This window comes from Erinaceus europaeus, chromosome 7, assembly GCF_950295315.1.
Source record: "Erinaceus europaeus chromosome 7, mEriEur2.1, whole genome shotgun sequence".
Classification (NCBI taxonomy): domain Eukaryota; kingdom Metazoa; phylum Chordata; class Mammalia; order Eulipotyphla; family Erinaceidae; genus Erinaceus; species Erinaceus europaeus.
The window spans coordinates 39,905,025-39,924,141 of NC_080168.1; the positions used below are offsets into that span (position 1 = coordinate 39,905,025).

The 19,117-nt window shown below is 38.1% G+C and overlaps 1 protein-coding gene across 2 annotated transcripts in view; it reads left to right on the top strand.

Annotated features, from left to right (window-relative positions):
• The window catches only part of UTP20 (UTP20 small subunit processome component), a 124,038-nt gene that overhangs the window by 64,540 nt on the left and 40,381 nt on the right, over positions 1-19,117 (top strand). For both annotated transcript variants that reach the window (XM_060194234.1, XM_060194235.1), the window contains exons 33-41: positions 339-482; positions 674-724; positions 832-984; positions 3,405-3,560; positions 4,414-4,554; positions 4,980-5,117; positions 10,179-10,318; positions 11,344-11,423; positions 15,650-15,939. In XM_060194234.1, coding sequence (XP_060050217.1) covers positions 339-482; positions 674-724; positions 832-984; positions 3,405-3,560; positions 4,414-4,554; positions 4,980-5,117; positions 10,179-10,318; positions 11,344-11,423; positions 15,650-15,939 — 1,293 coding nt within the window. The remainder of the gene's footprint in view (positions 1-338; positions 483-673; positions 725-831; positions 985-3,404; positions 3,561-4,413; positions 4,555-4,979; positions 5,118-10,178; positions 10,319-11,343; positions 11,424-15,649; positions 15,940-19,117) is intronic.

The following is a 19,117-nucleotide window of genomic DNA, read 5'->3' on the forward strand; positions in this document are numbered from 1 at the left end:
ACGGAGTAATTATGGTTAGAAGACTAGAGGTCTATATACAGTACTAAATGTGTATTTTTCTATAGTAATCTTTTCTCTCTGTCTCTCTTTTTGAATTAGGTAATAAGCAATTTCAAGACCATTTTTCTTCTATTAGAATTAAAGGAAGGAATTGTTAATGAACATTATTGTGATTTTGATATCAAAATGCCAGAAGCTTTTAAAAAGACTATAAAGTTATTTTTCAAATAACTGCTTCTACTCTGTTTCCATAATCACTTGTTTCCTACACTGTGATGAAGCATAAATGAACCAATTTTATAACTTTCTGAAATAATATTTTACTATTTCTTCTTAAGGATACCGAGCTTGATATTCTGGTGACCATACAAAATCTTTTAAAACATTGTCTGGATCCTACAAGCTTCCTCAAGCCTCTAGCAAAGCTCTTTTCAACTATTAAGAACAAGTTGTCAAGACAATTGCTCTGTACAGTTTTCCAGGTCTGTAGTGATCACTTTTACCACCAGTAAAAAAGATGACTTTTCTGAAAATGATGAGTATAACAAGTAAAGCATATTGATGTTTTTCTCATAATTATGATGCTCACATTTAAATCTGGTAGGGTGGAGAGAGTAGTTGAAGGGAGGATTAGGCTTCAATTCACTAATAGTATGCTATTCTCCTTTTTTAGATGCTATCTGATTTTGACAGTGAAATAAAATATATAACTGAAGTTGTCAAGGTAAACAAGAAATCTGATTTTCTCATTTGCTTCAGAAATGTTGTCAACTGTATTTATTTAGAATTTCTTAACCTTTGTTTATATAGTTTCAATGCCATTTCTTACAGCTTAATGCATTTGATCAAAGACATCTTGATGACATCAACTTTGATGTTCGCTTCTCAGCATTCCAGGCCATCATGTCTTACATTAAAGAGATGCAAACTGTGGATGTAAATTACCTGATTGCAGTTATGCATAATTGTTTCTATAATCTGGAGGTAGGTCTTGATAGTAGAAATAGTTGATTTTTTTTTATTGTTTTGGTAATAAATCATGAACTATTTATTAGACCTCCCCCCCATCTTATTTGTTATAAAGGAGGGGAATATAGTGAGCACTACTCAGCTCAGGTCTTACAGTTTTTGGGCTTAGGGGTTTCTATTACAAAATTTTCTTTAACAATTTTTATATAAACTTTCAGATGAGTAATTTTTTTGTGGTGTGGTCCAGGAGGTAGCACAGTGGATAAAGCATTGGACTTTCAAGCGTGAGGTCCCAAGTTCAATCCCCGGCAGTACATGTGCCAGTTATGTCTGGTTCTTTCTCCTATCTTTCTCATGAATAAATAAATAAATAAAATCTTAAAAAAAAAAAAAAAGTGGTCCGGCAGGTGGCGCAGTATATAAAGCACTGGATTCTCAATCATGAGGTCCTGAGTTCAGTCCCCAGCAGCACATGTACCAGAGTGATGTCTTGTTCTTTCTCTCCTGCTATCTTTCTCATGCATTATTTTTTAAAGAATTTTTTTAGGGAACTAGTAAACTGATGGTTTAAAGAAAGATATCTTGAATAAAAATAAGCACAATATAAAATCAAGAAATTACACATTAGACAAAAAAAATTATAGAAACAGTAGTTTCTTGAGCTACAAGGAAGGGAATGGTTTCTAATGAGTACAAGTTTTCTATGTTCCAATTGAGCTAATGCTGATGGATTTATAAGTTGTGAATACACTGAAAACCATTGAATTGTATACTTTAAAAGAGAATTTTATGTCAACTATATCTCAAAATTTTTAAGTTATGCAACTGTATTTGAAAGTGTGCCCTCTCTGATTGCTATAGTGGGAAGTAACATGGACTGTATTAACTGTCATGTTAAACTGAATTAAGTCTAAAAGATGGCAACCAGGGATTGTGGTAACTCAGTCTGAGGCCCAGGGTTCAGTCTGTGGCTCCACGTGTAAATTGAGCACCCTGTAATGGCAGGCCAGCCTTCCCACCCACCTTCCTTCTTTCTTCCCTTCCTTCCATCCTTCCTCTACAAAGTAAATAAAAAACATCTTTTTTAAATTGGGGAAAGTAAAACCATTGAGTGAAATTTAACCATGAAATGGCATATATCTGTTATTCATCTTTATGTTGAGGCTATGTAATAAGTGAAAAAGTAATTTTACCACTTGGGAATCATCATATATCATGTCAAATTTCAATATTAACAAGGAATTCTAGATCATTACCTAGCTGCCTAGCTGACTAAATTGGTGGTGCTTTTGCAAGGGTTGAGGGATATGCTTCCTTTACACTCATTACCTGCATTCCTCTAGCCAGGAATTCCTGAAACAGTTAATCAAAACTTTACTAGCCAGTTCTTTGAAGTTTTTTAGTAAGCACCTGATATTAAAAACTAGTTTTTAAAAATATTTTATTTATTTTATTTTTGAGAGATGCACACACAGAGAGACAGAGACAAACACTAGAACACTGGGGGGTGGAGGGTGGGGAGGAGTTCAGGTCCTAGAACAGGATGGCAAAAAGACCTAGTGGGAGTTGCATTATTACATGGAAAACTGAGAAATGTTATGCATGTACAAAATATTGTATTTATTTTTTACTGTAAAACATTAATCCCCCAATAAAGAAATTAAAAGAAAATAAATAAATAACACCCGAGCACTGCTCAGCTCTGGGTTAATGGTGGTATAGGAGATTGAACCTGGGATTTTGGAACCTCAGACAGAAGAGTCTCTTTTGCATAACGACTATGCTATCTCCCTCGCCCTGAAAATAGTTTTAACAAACACTTTGCTTTGTTTGCTTTAAAATGTTTAGTTGATAGTATTGTGTGTAGGGTCCAAGTGGTAGCTGCACCTGTATGGAGGAAAGCTTTTTGAGTGGGGAATCAGTGCTACAGCAGGTGTGTCTGCCTCCCTCTCTGTCACCCCTTTTTCTCAGTTTCTGGCTCTGTCTATCAAATAAATAAATAACATAATATTGTGAAACTAAGCAGAACTTCTCATATGCATGATTTTTCAGTCAATCCTCACAACCACATGTTTGGTTCTACTCCAGGTAAAAAGTGCTTATGGGGTCTGGCTGGTGGCACACCTGGTTGAACGCACAAGGAACCAGGTTTAAGCCCAGTTTCCACCTGCAGGGGAAGTTTTCCGAGTGGTGAAATAGTGCTGCAGGTGTCTTTTTTCTTTCTCCATTTCCCCCTTCCCTTTTGATTTCTGGCTGTCTCAATCCAGCAAATAAAGATAATAATAATAGTAATAAAGTACTTGTGGACGTTTTTTAACGGGCTATTTTACACAGTAGTAGTAGTAGCAAAATGATGGAAATTTTGCCAACTGGGAAATAGTATTCTATAAAGTTGCCATTGCACAGTAAAATTTAGGGTTGTTTCCTGCTTCTAGTTAGGAGACATGTCCTTAAGTGATAATGCCAACATGTGCTTGATGAGCATCATCAAAAAACTAGCTGCTTTGAATGTCACAGAGAAAGATTATAGAGAAATCATTCAACGCTCCCTGCTGGAAAAATTGAGGAAAGGACTGAAGAGCCAGACAGAGGTATGGGAATTTGTGATTATAACTCTAGTCTTTTTAAATACGACTGCCTCCAGTTTGGGGTTTTATTTTGTGTTCTCCCCACCCCCTTTGCTTTTAATACATCTAATTTAAAATATTGGTTGTGTGAATTCTGACAAATATTTTAATGGGAATAGGGAATGAGCAATGATCACTTCTGACTTTCCATAGCTTATTTTTACTGTGGGATTGTTTAACTTTTAAAACCTTTTTAATAGCTTTGTGTATTTCTTCATATAACCTAGAAAATTTCTATTTAAAAAAAATTATCTTATTAGTAATTTAATAATGATCAACAAGATTGTTGAATAAGAGGGCTACAAGTCCATACGATTTCCACCAGCAGAGCTCTGTATCCCATCTCCTCCATTGGAAAGTTTCCTATTCTTTATCTCTCTGGGAGTATGGATCTTTATGCAGAAAAAGAACAGAAAAGGAAATGCAAAGCAAAATTTGACTGAGTTTGGAGTATTGTACCAAAGTTAAAAATTCAGGGGTGGGAAGGCTTCAACTCTACTGTAGGGTGTTGGGATAGGAACACAGACTTTTGGTGGTGAGAATGGTGTTAATATAAGACTCTTACTAACTTAGAGTCTTATAAATCACTATTTAATCAATATGAAAGGGGAAAAATAGATTGAATGTCTCAAGCTTCTTAATTCATAGACTTCAGTTCTGAGTATTTATTCCTTAAGTCTAAGCACTTAAGATTTCAAATTAGTAACCTGATTGAATTTTTAACACTGGGCTTAAATCTTTAATGTGTTTCTAATAATAACTTTAAAAAAAATAATATATCACCTATAATCTTTTTTTTCCAACTTGGTATTCACAGAATATTCAACAAGATTATACCACACTGCTTTCTTGTTTAATTCAAACCTTTCCAAATCAACCAGAATTTAAAGACTTGGTACAGCTTACTGATTGCCATGATCCCGAGTCAGACTTCTTTGAGAATATGAAGCATATTCAGGTAGAAGATAGTTCTACTTATTTTCTTCTGTATACAAACTAAACATTTCAAATGGTTCTGCCTAGTTAAAAAAATATATATTATTGTAATTTTCCAAAAAGTTTTGGTCTTTGTAATCGTCAGACATGCAATGATAGTCATTTTTGGAGGTTTGATTTGTTATGCCTACTGGCTCAACAAACCACAATAATAATGTCCCCCTTTTTCTGAGATTTCCTAAGACATTGAAATGTCGTTGGTATCCATCTTAGGTTATATCTTAAAATAAATCAAAGTGTAATGTTTACCTGTGTAATACATGGACTATATTTCATTTCCTTAATCTTTTCTTGAAAGAAGAACATGGGGATGAAATGGGGCTGGTTGTAGGTGAGACCATTTAGTTACTACTTCTTTTTTTTTTTTTTTTTAAATCTAATTCCTAGATCCACAGAAGAGCAAGAGCCTTGAAAAAACTGGCAAAACAGTTAATGGAAGGCAAAATCATGCTGTCTTATAAATCTCTTCAGAATTACATCATGCCTTATGCCATGACTCCAATTTTTGATGAGAAAATGCTCAAGGTAAGAGTATGGCTCTGGAAAACAGGAAACCTCTAGCCATACCATGACATATATTACCAAATGTAGATGAGTCAATAGTATCCCTTTTAATATGGATTATATTATTGATAACCATTGTTAGAGACTTATAATATTAATAGTTCTAATGTCCTGAGAACAATGCCTGGCTACATTGTTCTACATGTAGCATATAAATGCTACATAGTTGGTAGCTATTATTATTTTCACTATAAATAGTTCAAAAAGGCTAGACAGGTGGTCTGGGAGGTGGCGCAGTGGATAAAGCATTAGATCTCAAGTTTGAGGTCCTGAGTTAAATCCCAGGCAGTACATGTACCAGCGCTATTTCTGGTTTTCTCTCCTCCTATCTTTCTCATTAATAAATAAAATCTTTTTTTTCTTTTTTTCTATTGGGGAATTAATGTTTTACATTCAACAGTAAGTACAATAGTTTGTACATGCATAATATTCCCCAGTTTCCCATATAACAATACAACCCCCACTAGGTCCTCTGAATCCTTCTTGGACCTGTGTTCTCCCCACCCACCCACCCCAGAGTCTTTTTACTTTGGTGCGATACGCCAATTCCAGTTCAGGTTCTACTTGTGTTTTCTTTTCTGATCTTGTCTTTCAACTTCTGCCTGAGAGTGAGATCATCCCATATTCATCCTTCTGTTTCTGACTTATTTCACTCAACATGATTTTTTCAAGGTCCATCCAAGATCGGCTGAAAACGGTGAAGTCACCATTTTTTATAGCTGAGTAGTATTCCATTGTGTATATGTATCACAACTTGCTCAGCCACTCATCTGTTGTTGGACACCTGGGTTGCTTCCAGGTTTTGGCTATTACAAATTGTGCTGCTAAGAACATATGTGTACACAGATCTTTTTGGATGGATATGTTGGGTTCCTTAGGATATATCCCCAGGAGAGGAATTGCAGGGTCATAGGGTAGGCCCATTTCTAGCCTTCTGAGAGTTCTCCAGACTGTTCTCCACAGAGGTTGGACCAATTGACATTCCCACCAGCAGTGTAGGAGGGTTCCTTTGACCCCACACCCTCTCCAGCACTTGCTGCTGTTACCTTTTCTGATGTATGACATTCTCACAGGAGTGAAGTGCTATCTTGTTGTTGTCTTTATTTGCATTTCTCTGTCAATCAGAGACTTGGAGCATTTTTTCATGTGTTTCTCAGCCTTTTGGATCTCTTCTGTGGTGACTATTCTGTCCATGTCCTCCCCCCATTTTTGGATGGGGTTATTTGTTGTCTTGTTGTAGAGTTTGGCAAGCTCTTTATATATGTTGGTTATTTAACTCTTATCTGATGTATGGCATGTAAAGATCTTCTCCCATTCTGTGAGGGTTCTGTTGGTTTAGGTACTGGTTTCTTTGGCTGTGCAGAAGCTTTTTAATTTTATGTAGTCCCATAGGTTTATACTTGCCTTAGTCTTCTTTGTAATTGGATTCGTTTCATTGAAGATGTCTTTAAAATGTATGTGGAAAAGAGTTCTGCTAATATTTTCCTCTAAGTATCTGATGGTTTGTGGTCTAACACCCAAGTCCTTGATCCACTTGGAATTTACTTTTATATTTAGTGAAATACAGTGGTTCAGTTTCATTCTTCTGCATGTTTCAACCCATTTTTTCCAACATCATTTGTTGAAGAGACTCTGCTTTCCCCATTTAATAGTCTGAGCCCCTTTGTCAAAGATTAGATGTCCATACGTGTGGGGGCTCACTTCTGGGCTCTCAATTCTATTTCACTGGTCAGTGTGTCTGTTCATGTTCCAGTACCAAGCAGTTTTGATGACAATGGCCCTATAATACAATTTGAGATCTGGGAGTGTGATGCCTTCAGTTCTGTTCTTTTTTCTCAAGATTGTTTTGGCAATTCTAGGTCTTTTCTGGTTCCAGATAAACATTTGTAGCATTTGTTCTATTCTCCTAAAAAATGTGCTTGGGATCTTGATGGGGATAGCATTAAATTTGTAGATGGCTCTGGGTAGTATATTCATTTTGATGATGTTAATTCTTCCAACCCATAAACATGGAATATCTTTCCACTTCTTTGTGTCTTTTTCAGTTTCCTTGAGTAGTGACTCATAATTTTCAGTATACAAGTCTTTCACTTCTTTGGTTAGGTTTACTCCTAGATATTTTATTGTTTTTGTTGCTATAGTAAAAGGAATTGATTTCTGGATTTCAATTTCTTCTAACTTAGTGTTTGCATAGAGGAATGCCACTGACTTTTGAATGTTAATTTTATAGCCTGACACATTACTGTATTTCCTGATGATTTCCAAAAGCTTCTTGCTGGATTCCTTAGGTTTTTCTGTGTATACTATCATGTCATCTGCAAATAGGGAGAGTTTGACTTCTTCTCTTGCAATCTGTATGCCTTTAATTCCTTGCTCCTGCCTGATTGCTATGGCAAGAAATTCCAACACTATGTTGAATAGGCATGGTGATAGTGGGCATCCCTGTCTAATACCTGATCTGAGTGGAAATGCTTCCAGTTTTTCACCATTGAGTATGATGTTGGCTGTAGGTTTGCTATATATAGACTCCACTATCTTCAGGAATTTCCATCTATTCCCATTTTTTGTAGTGTTTTGATCATAAAGGGATGTTGTATTTTGTCAAAGGCTTTCTCTGCATTTATTGATTTGACCATATGGTTTTTGGTCTTGCTTTTGTTGATGTGGTGGATCACATTGATTGATTTACATATATTAAACCAACCTTGCATGCCTGGGATAAACCCCACTTGGTCATGATGAACAATCTTTTTAATATACTGCTGTATATTAGGCAGGGTGTGGCAGAGATAGTCTAGTGGTTATGCAAAGATACTTTCACAGCCCCACAGCTATGCCATGGAGGTATGGGTCCTCCTCCCCTGAGTTTCCTGGTTAGATCTCTGTCCCCTGGTGTCCCTCCCTGCCAGCTGCTCCAGATTCTGAGGGCAGTAGCAATGGAGACTCAAGAGTTGCACTTTGTGAGTCTCCGGGGAGTCCTCTCTTCCCTTCAGCTGTCCCCTTGTTGGTGGAACAGACTGGAGGTGGTGTCTTAGCTGATAGACCGCTGGACTGTTACCAGCCACTTAGTCTCTCCCTAGGCTCCTCTCTGTCACCAGCCATGTGTGTTTGCACTCACCGGTGATTTGGTGGGTTCTTGTAGTCATTCTAGTCCTGTCTTGTTTCAGTACCAGGTGGTCTCCTTTGGTATTCCTAGTTTATTGAGGAGAGGAGAGGAGAGGAGAGGAGAGGAGGGGAGGGGAGGGGAGGGGAGGGGAGGGGAGGGGAGGGGAGGGGAGGGGAGGGGAGGGGAGGGGAGGGGAGGGGAGGGGAGGGGAGGGGAGAGGAGAGGAGAGGAGAGGAGAGGAGAGGAACAGATTTGCTGCTGCTTGTAGCTCCAATAAAATCTTTTTTTTTTTAAAAAGGCTAAACAAAAAATACTTTCCTTATTAGAAATAATCCCATTATTCAGATGGCATACATTTATTTATTTTACTTTAGGATTTAATTCTTATAAGCTCATTATTGTCATTATTTTTCCAAATGACTCATAAGACATGAAATGGTAACTTTTCTTTCATACTACATTAGATTCCAGAACTATTATAAGTGCTATCATACATGATCTTACTGCACCCTTGTCACAAGTCAAACTTTTGAGTTAGGGACTGCTAGCATGATTTTAACAGAGGAGTAGACAAAATAAGTGGTATTATGTGACTTGCTCAAAAACTGCATTCAGAATTGGTATTTGAACTCCTGTCTCTCTTCATCATTGCACCATACAATGCCTAAGACAGTGCCCAATACCCAGTCTAAAGAATCATTATATGGAAGCCTGGCAGTGGCTCAGCGGGTTAAGCACCGGTGGTGCAAAGCGCAAGGACCAGCATAAGGATCCTGTTTGAGCCCCTGGCTCTCCACCTTCAGGGGAGTCACTTCACAGTGAAGCAGGTCCACAGGTGTCTTTGTCTTCCCCTCTCTGTCTCCCCTCCTCTCTCCGTTTCTCTCTGTCCTATCCAACAACAAGGATAATCACAACAACAATGATAAACAACAAGGGCAACAAAAGGGGGGGGGGTTAAATTAAATAAATAAATAAGTGATTGTGTATAACCAACTCAGCTTGATAACCATAAAATAGAATAAGTGAGAGGTATAGGTGATATATCATTTATTTAAAACATATATTAATTTATTTGCTTATTTTTAATTAGCTAGGTAATTAATAGATTATATATAGAGAGAAGAAAGAGCATTACTCTGGCACATGTAGTACTCGGGACAAACTGACAGGTTCATCTACAAATGAATTGATGGTAATTTGTTCACTTTCTCTTAAGGATCACTGTCCTTCACAGTGTGATATTCAAAGTCTGAAGACTATTGCTTCATAATATCTCTGTGTTTCTAGGTTAAGTTATAAGGGTAAATCTTATCCCATCATCATGATATGACAGGTCTCTGCAACAATACTTCTGAATGCTAAGCAGTGCAATTTGTGCCTGACTCTGGCACTGATCAACTTTAACATGTACAGTTTATTTCATCATAGCTTGTAGGCTCGAACCCATTAGGCAGGACTGAGTAGAGCTGGAAATGTGTGCATCTCCTTAAATTAAAGGAAGGTGCCATTCCTGTAATTGGGTGTATCATTTTCTAGTACTTTAGAAAACTAATGCATAGAAGTAATGATCACCTGATATCTCAAATTGTTGTGTTTTGTTTTCTAATTTCTTTATTGGGGGATTAGTGTTTTATAGTCAACAGTAAATACAATAGTTTGTACGTGTATAAATAACATTTCTCAGTTTTTCACATAACAATACAACCCCCACTAGGTCCTCTGTCATCCTTTTTCAGGGCCTGCACTCTTCCCACCACCCACCCCCAACCCAACCCAGAGTCTTTTACTTTGGTGGAGTACACCATGTTGTGTTTTTTTGATACCAGGTTTGCTAAGTATTTTATTAGTAAATGTTTGTTCTATGTTAATACTATTGAATTGTTCGACAGCATGTGTGTTGTTGATTTGTTTTACAGCATGAAAATATAACCATTGCTGCCACAGAAATTATTGGAGCTGTTTGCAGACATCTCTCTTGGCCAGCATATATCTATCACTTGAAACATTTCATTCATGTCTTACAGACAGGACAGATCAATCAGAAATTAGGTGTCAGGTATGGCAAATATTTAAAATTTTGTATTGTTTATGAAATGTACATTTGGAATACTTGCAAAATCTTTTTATATATTTTTATTATCTTTTATTTATTGGCTAGAGATAAGCAGAAATTAAGAGGGAAGGGGATGATAGAGAGATACCTGCATCACTGCTTCACCACTTGCAAAGCTTTCCTCCTGCAGATGGGGACTGAGCACTCAAACCCTGGTCCTTACGCATTGTAATATGTGCATTCAACCAGTAGTACCACCACCCAGCCCCCTTGTAAAATCTTTTTATAATCTCAGCTTGCTTTTACCTTTTATTAACAAAGGTTTATTATTTATTTATTTGGTAAGACAAAGTCAGAGGTGGGAGGTAGAGAAAAGGAGAAACACCTGCAGCACTGCTTCAACATTGGTGAAGCTTACCCCATGCAACTTGGGACTGGGAATTTGAACTTAGATTTATTGACAAAGTTATGCTAAGATTTGTTAAAGTCAGAAATAACCCAAAATTACTAAAGCAGTTTCCGTGTTGCTGTATCTATAAAATCTTGTTTTATTTATTATCATTTTATTTAAAAACATCTATTTATTTTCCCTTTTCTTGCCCTTGTTTTTTATTGTTGTTATTATTAATGTTGTCGTTGTTGGATAGAACAGAGAGAAATGGAGAGAGGGGGAGAGAAAGAGAAACACCTGTAGACCTGCTTCACCGCCTGTGAAGTGACTCTACTGCAGGTGGAGAGCCGGGGGCTTGAACCAGGATCTTTATGCCAGTCCTTGCACTTTCCGCCACAGTCCTTAACCTGCTGCACTACCGCCTGACCCCTTTAAAAACATTTTTTTAACCAGAGTACTGTTCAGCTTAGGCTTATGGTGATACTGAGCACTGAACTTGGTTGGGACTTCAGAGCCTTAGACAGGAAAGTCTTTTGTGTGTCCATTATGCTATCTCCTCAGCCCTGTTCTCCTTTTATAATAGTCAAGTTGTGTTATTAATCAATGAACATGTTTGTGTCTTTTTTTTTTTTTACAGTTTGCTAGTAACAGTGTTAGAAGCATTCCACTTTGACCACAAAAGTCTTGAAGAACAAATGAGAAAACTTCAAAATAAAGGTAGTACATTTTTAAAAAAAAATTCTGAAACTAATATTCTATTCTTTTCTTGAAGGATAATCATGAAGTAAAAATGGCAGAATTCAACATGTTTTCTTTATGCGATGTTGTAGAAATTCAAAATGAACAGTATGTGTATTCTTATAAAAATGCATTTATTTAGCAATTCTTGAAGCCAGTCTAACATTTACAGGTAGAAAAAACTGGGCCATACATTATATATGTCTAATTTTATCACCGTTATTTGCTGAAAATGCATTAAGCAATGAATAGAAAATAACAATAAGAACAACAGTTAACAAAAGATATTGTAGATAATACAAGAATCACCAAAGTTTAAAGCAGATATGTTGAAAAGTTCATAATCTGGCCAGATTGAGTTATAAAAAATAAAAAGCCTGTCCCTAAAAAGAATTTTGGTTCATAACTTCCAGAGCAGGAAAAACGATAGAGGTAGATCTGCACCCCCAACTCCATCAGGACCCAGAGAAGAGGAAAAAAAGGACATTTAGAAGTAGTAGTCGGTGTAGGTGTGACTTACAAAGGAAGAGATGGCAGGACCATTAAAAAAAAAAAAAGGAAGGGCACCAAGGTTATACTTGGTCTGTGGTGACTTTGAAATTGGCAGCAAGCAGGAGATCAAACAAAAGTGGGTTATTGGACTTTCATGCCCATAAATTTCTCACACTTGTGACTGCAGTCATTTTTACTCCCTCTTAGAAATGGAAGCTGAAGGTTTGCCTTCTCTCTACTCCACACCTCTGATGAAAATCTAGAGCCTTCCACAGTAAAGGACTGGAGATTTGCCTTACCTTTATTTAGTTTGCATGCTAAATCAAACCTTGTCACTTGTAGTATTTTTTTTTCCCTCCAGGGTTATTGTTGGGGCTCAGTGCCTGCACCATGAATCCACTGCTCCTGGAGGCTGTTTTTTCCCCCTTTTGTTGCCTATGTTGTTTTAGCTTTGTTGTAGTTATTATTGTTGTTGATATCATTGGATAGGACAGAGAGAAATCAAGAGAGGAGAGGAGACAGAGGGGGAGAGAAAGATAGGCACCTGCAGACCTGCCTCACCGCTTGTGAAGCAACTCCCCTGCAGGTGGAGAGCTGGGGGCTAAAACCAGGATCCTTACGCCTGTCCTTGTGCTTTGTGCCACGTGCGCTTAACCCGCTGTGCTACCACCCGACCCCCACTTGTAGTGTTTTTTTTGACCTTACGCTATTTTTTAATAGTAAAATCTATAAAATGCTTGGTTGTTGGTGTAGTCACCTAAATCCCTCAGACTTTAATAATTTATTAGATATCACTAAATTCTGTTTGTACTAAACTGTTTGAATTAAAAACATTGTCCAGGATTTGCATTATGTGACTTTCCTGTTCATTTATCTGTATTTTGTACTATGGTATTTCGTGTATATAATTTATATTTTATGTAATGAATTAAAATTTAGCATATTTTGGGGAAAAAAGGGCAAGTATATAAAAATATAGACAGATAGTTATCAAAATAATATTCAACCCATATCTGGGGTGGTAGAAATATAGTTTCCAGTGGAGGGAATGGGGATACAGAATTCTGGTGGTGGGAACAGTGCAGAATTATACCTCTGTTACTTTATAATTCTGTAAATCAATGTTAAGTCACTAATAAAATTTTAAAAAGAAAATAGTGTAATCGACAAAATTAGAGTTTTATTTTTATTAGAGGACTTAATGTTTACAATAAATAATACAGTTGTTGGTACATGTCTAAAATTTCTACAAAATACTCACTCCTGGCCTAGGTCCTCCTCTACCATCATGCATCTGAACTGAAAATTTCCAACCACCCAGAGTCTTTCACTTTGGCACAATACACCAAACCCAGTCCATATTCTCTTTTGTGTTTCTCCTTTCTGTTCTTATTTCTCACTTTCTGTTCATGACTGAGATAATCACATATTTATCTTTCTCTTTCTGGCTTATCTCACTTAACGTGTTTCCTTCAAGTCCATCCAAGATGAGGTGAAGGAAGATGAATTCATCATTTTTAACAGCTGAGTAGTATTCCACTGTGTGTATAGACCATAGCTTACTCAGCTGCATATCTGTTGTTATCTGTTGATACCTGGCTTGCTTCCAGATTTTTGGCTACTACAAATTGTGCTACTATGAACATAGGTATACACAAATCTTTTTGGATGGGTATGTTTGATTATTTGGGTTATATCCCCCGGAGAAGAATTTCAGGGTCATAAGGTAGGTCCATTTCTAGCCTTCTGAGGGTTTTCTAGACTGCTCTCCACAGGGGTTGGAACCATTTACATTCCTACCAGCAGTGTAGGAGGGTTTTCTTAGCCCTGCAGCCTCTCCAGCATTTGTTGTTACTATCCATACTGATGTATGACATTTTCACTGGAGTGAAGTGGCATCTTATTGTCATCTTAATTTGCATTTCTTTGTCAATTAATGACTTGAAGCTTTTTTTTTTTATCTCTTGGCCTTTTAGATCTGTGGTGAATATTCTGTCCCTGCTTATGGATGAGGTCATTTATTTTATTGTTGAGTTTGATAGGCTCTCTATATTTTGATTTTAGCCTTTTTTCTGATGTATGGCATGTAAAGATCTTCACTCATTCTGTAAGGAGTCTCTCTGAGTGGTGATTTCTTTTGTGCAGAAGCTTTTCAATTTGATGTAGTTTCATTGTTTTATTTTTATTTTTGGCTAAGTATCTGAAAGTTCCTGGTCTAACATCCAAGTCTTTGATCCATTTGGAGTTTACTTTTGTGTGTGGTGAAATGTAGTGATTCAGTTTCATTCTCCTGCATCTTTTTTTTTTTAATATTTATTATTCCCTTTTGTTGCCCTTGTTGTTATAGTTATTATTGTTGTCATTTTTGTTGGACAGGACAGAGAGAAATGGAGAGAGGAGGGAGAGAGAAAGATAGACACTTGTAGGCCTGCTTCACCGCCTGTGAAGTGACTCCCCTGCAGGTGGGGAGATGGGGGCTTGAACCAGGATCCTTACATCAGTCCTTGCGCTTTGCGCCACGTGCGCTTAACCCACGGCGCTACCACCCGGCTCCCTATCCTGCATGTTTCAATCCACTTTTCCCAATACCATTGTTGAAGAAACTCTCCTTTCTCTTTTTAATAGTCTTGCCCCCCTTGGTGAGAAGTATATGTCCATAGTTGTGTAGAACTTTGTCTTGTTTAATCTACATAATAGCCTTGCAAGGAATGCAGGTGACATCTTGATTTTACTGGTATAGAATCCAACATTCACTAGGTTAACTGCTTCTAGTCACATGGCTTGCAGGAATAAATCTACACTCACTCCACAATACTGTACTACCTACTTTTCCTTAGTAAACTGAACCTTAAAACGGGACATTTCTCTCTGAGAACTATTTTCTACCATTATATATATATAAATATATATATATATTGCCTCCAGGCTTATTGCTGGGGCTCGGTGCCTGCAGGCTATTTTTCCCCCTTTTGCTGCTCTTGTTGTTTATCACTGTTGTTGGATAGGACAGAGAAAACTCAAGAGAGGAGGAAAGACAGACACCTGCAGACACACCCCTGCAGGTGGGGAGTCGGGGGTTTGAACCAGGATCCTTGCGCTGGTCCTTGTGCTTTATGCCATGTGCCCTTAACCCGCTGCGCTACTGCCTGCCCCCTCTCCCATTATGGTTTTTATTTCCATGAATGTAATTTTTGCTTTTAGAAACCTCCAACTGCAGTATTTTAGAAGCTTGTTTTGGTCAAGACCATCCTGCTTCAGCCTCCCAATGTGTTTACAAGTTGTCTTGCCTTGAATTCTACATTATTTCATGTTGTCTCAATACCTTATTAATTCTAAGTTGTGAGCCACAGAAAAAAACTTAAGGAGCCATATGGTAATGCACCTGGTTAAGCATGCACATTACTTTATGCAAGGAAAGTGCTTTAAGCCCTGGACCCCACCTACGTGGGGGGGATGGGGGCAAGCTTCACAAGAAGTGAAGCAGTGTTACAGCGCTCATGCACTCTCTCTCTTGCTCTCCTTCCCTCTTATCTCAGTTTTTCTCTGTCCCGTCAAATAAAAAAAAAAGAAAGAAAAACTTTACTGCTGCTTCCTCAGCATATATCTTGCTTGCACAGTTAGATAATTTTTATGTAAATGGGGAAGGCTACTTAATACACCTGTTATGTATCCTTTTTAAATTTAAGGTGACTTTTATTGTTTACTAAACATAGATACAGTAGAAGTGATTGAGTTATCGGAACATGAAGCCATGGAATTGGAGCACGTGGATGAAGAAGAGAAAGAAAAAGAATGTGAGGATGTGTCAGACACCAGTGAAGACAAGAAAACCCCTGATCCAGCTGGCGATGAAGGGATAGTAACTGAGGAATCTGAGTGTATCACTACGTCCATCTCTTCCCTTCCTCAGAATAAGGAAGAATTGGAGAGAACAATTAAAAACATCCAAGGAACTATCACTGGGGATATCCTGCCCAGACTACATAAATGCCTTGCATCTACGGTAACTGTCCTGTTTGGGGCCTGTTCTGTGTGAATGCAGCTGTTGGTGGGGCCGTGGCAGACAGTGAGTGGGTCCTGTTACTGACTTGAGTGTTTAGGCTTTCTTTCATCTCTGTATTTCACAATACCGTATGTGGTGCTTTTTCAGGTTGGAAACCTGGAAAGCCTGTCTTCTATCAAGTGAGTCACCTTCTCAGCCACTTATCTCATAGTCTTCAGGTCTGATTTCTCCAGCAGTAAGGCAGTAATTCCCTTCTGCTTTTCTGTCTCTCCAGTAGTTGAGGTGAACCTCATTTGCAAAAATGAGTGTTAAAATTTTGTTCCGTATAGCAAGGTAGGTAGCATAGCATGTCTGAGTTTATCAAGCCCTAGATTCAATCCTTGACACCACCATAAGCCAGTAAAATGAGCAATAAAAATGTTTAAAATTAATTTTTCTTTTTTTAAAAAAAAAAACCAGAGCACTGCTCAGTTCTGGCTTATGGTAGTGTGGGGGATTGTACCTGGGATTTGAGAGCCTCAGGCATGAAAGTTTCTTTGCATAACCATTATGTTATACCCCCACCAAAATTAGTAAATTTTTGATCATTGGAGGGCTAATGGTTTACAGTACAGTTGTTGACACATGGGTATAATTTTCCATCTCCCTGTGATAGGTGTCTGCAAAACACTCTCACCCCACATTTAGGTCCTTTTCCACCATCATGAACCGGGACAACAAGGCCCTATCACCTCTTTCTCCTTCCTCTTCAGAGTCCTTCGCTTTGGTGTAATAAGCATAATAAATATATTTAAGATTACTTAGAGGAAGAGAAAAAGGAGAAAACCAGATCATCACTCTGGCATATACAATACCAAGGATTGAACATGGGTACTCTAATAACTTGAGAGTTCAATACTATCCACTATGCTACCCCCACTCCGCCCCTCCCCAGGTTGTAAGGAATGTTACATTTTTCTTTCTTTTTCTTTTCTTTATTTATTTGTTGGATAGAGACAGAAATTTGAGAGGGAAAGGGGAGATAGGGAGAGGGAGAGAGAGAGAGAGAGACCTGCAGCACTGCTTCACCACTTGCAAAAACTTTCCCTGCAGATGGGAACCGGGGGGGCTCAAACCCGGGTCCTTACACATTGTAACGTGTGCTTAACCCCAGGTGCGCCATAATCTGGACCCTCTTTTTCTTTTTTTTTTGAGACTATTTGTGTATAATTTTATTTGTGGCATTAACAGTCACTGACATACAAGTACACCCCTCACCTCCCATGATAGGTGTCTAGGAGACACTTGCTCCCCCAACCTAAGGCCTCCTCTGCCATCAATACCAGGACCCTATTGTCCCTTCATCCCACCCCTGTCACTCCTTACCCAGAGTCCTATGCTTTGGTACATACTTAGTCCAAGTTTCACTTTGTGTTTTCCCTACGTTGCTTTTGTCTTAAGTTCTACCTATGAATGAGATCATTCAGTATTGGTCCTTTACTTCTAGCTTAACTCACTCAGCATGATACCTTCAAGTTCTGATCAAAATGTTGCAAAGGAAATGGCACCAACATTTTTGATAGCTGCATAGTATTCCATTGTGTATATGTACTACAGTTCCCCCCCCATATTAATTAGTTACTTGTGAGACTTTTAAGTTAATTAAATAGTTATTTATGAGACTGTAAGTTAACAGGAGTGTATATTAACAACATTCTCACCACCAAAGATCTGTGTCCCCATTCCCGTAACCCCACCCCATCTCCCATTGAAGCTGAAAAGTTGTACTACAACTTTCTTAGTCACTCATCTGTCATTGGGCATCTGGATTGCTTTCAAGTTTGAGCTATTACACACTACTATTACTGAGCTGCTTTGAACTTAGATGTGCATAGATCTCTTTGGATAGGTGTCTTTACTTTTCCTGGGTATACCCATAGTAGAATTGGTATTATAGATATATTTAAGATTTTATATATTTATTAATGAGAAACATAGGAGAACAGAGAAAGAGCCAGACATCACTCTGGTACATGTGCTGCCAGGATTGAACTCGGGACCTTATGCTTGAGAGTCCGATGCTTTATCCAGTTCACCACCTTTTGGACCACGGCATTATATTTCTCTCAAGAACTCAAAAGTTCTACTAGGCACCAATTTTATGTGATTATATGCTTCTAGGTAGTCTTAAACCGAGGCAGTAAAAATCTGGCTTTGTGAGAGTCGGGTAATAACGCAGCAGGTTAAGTGCATGTGGTGCAAAGCACAAGAACCAGAGTAAGGATCCCGGTTTGAGCCCCTGGCTCCCTCCTGCACCTCCCCTCCTCTCTCCATTTCTCTCTGTCCTAACAACGACAACATCAATAACTACAACAACAGTAAAACAACAAGGGCAACAAAGGGGAAAATAAATAAGATTTCTCAAAGAAAAATTGGCTTTATTTCTTTTGATATGTACATTTTAAACTTTGACAACAGTTTTTTTTTTTTTTAATATTCTCCTATGTTGCCCTTGTTGTTTTATTGTTGTAGTTATTATTGTTGTTGTTATTGATGTCATCATTGTTATTGGCTAGGACAGAGAGAAATGGAGAGAGGAGAGGAAGGCAGAGGAGGAGAGAAAGATAAGACACCTGCAGACCTGCTTCACCACCTGTGAAACGACTCCCCTGCAGGTGGGGATCCAGGGGCTCGAACCAGGATCCTTATGCTGGCTCTTGTGCTTTGTGTCACGTGCACTTAACCCACTGACAAGAGTTTTCTTATTCCTGACCAGAGCACCACTTAGGCTATTTATTGGTAGTAGTGGTAACAACCTGAGACTCCTGGCCTGTTGAGTTCTGTATGCTACAGTTTATAACTCCCTAGTCTCTTATTTCTGTTATCTTTATAATTCATGGAGTATTATCTCAGGTTGCATAATTTAGTTTTGTTTGTTTGTTTTGTTTGAGAGAAAGTGAAAGAAACCACAACACTGAAGCTTCTTTAATGCAGTGGTGCCTGAGGTCAAACCTGGATCACCTCCATGGCAAAGCAGCACACTAAGTGAACTTTTTATCTAGCCCTGTTTATGAGACACCAGGCTTAGGAAAGACTTTCTCTCCTTTTCTGTTCATGTCTTTCATTCACAGGTGTACTTTCAGTTGCCTTTCCTTTTAACTGCTCTTGTCACCTCCTCCTTCTTCTTCTAGCGTTTGCC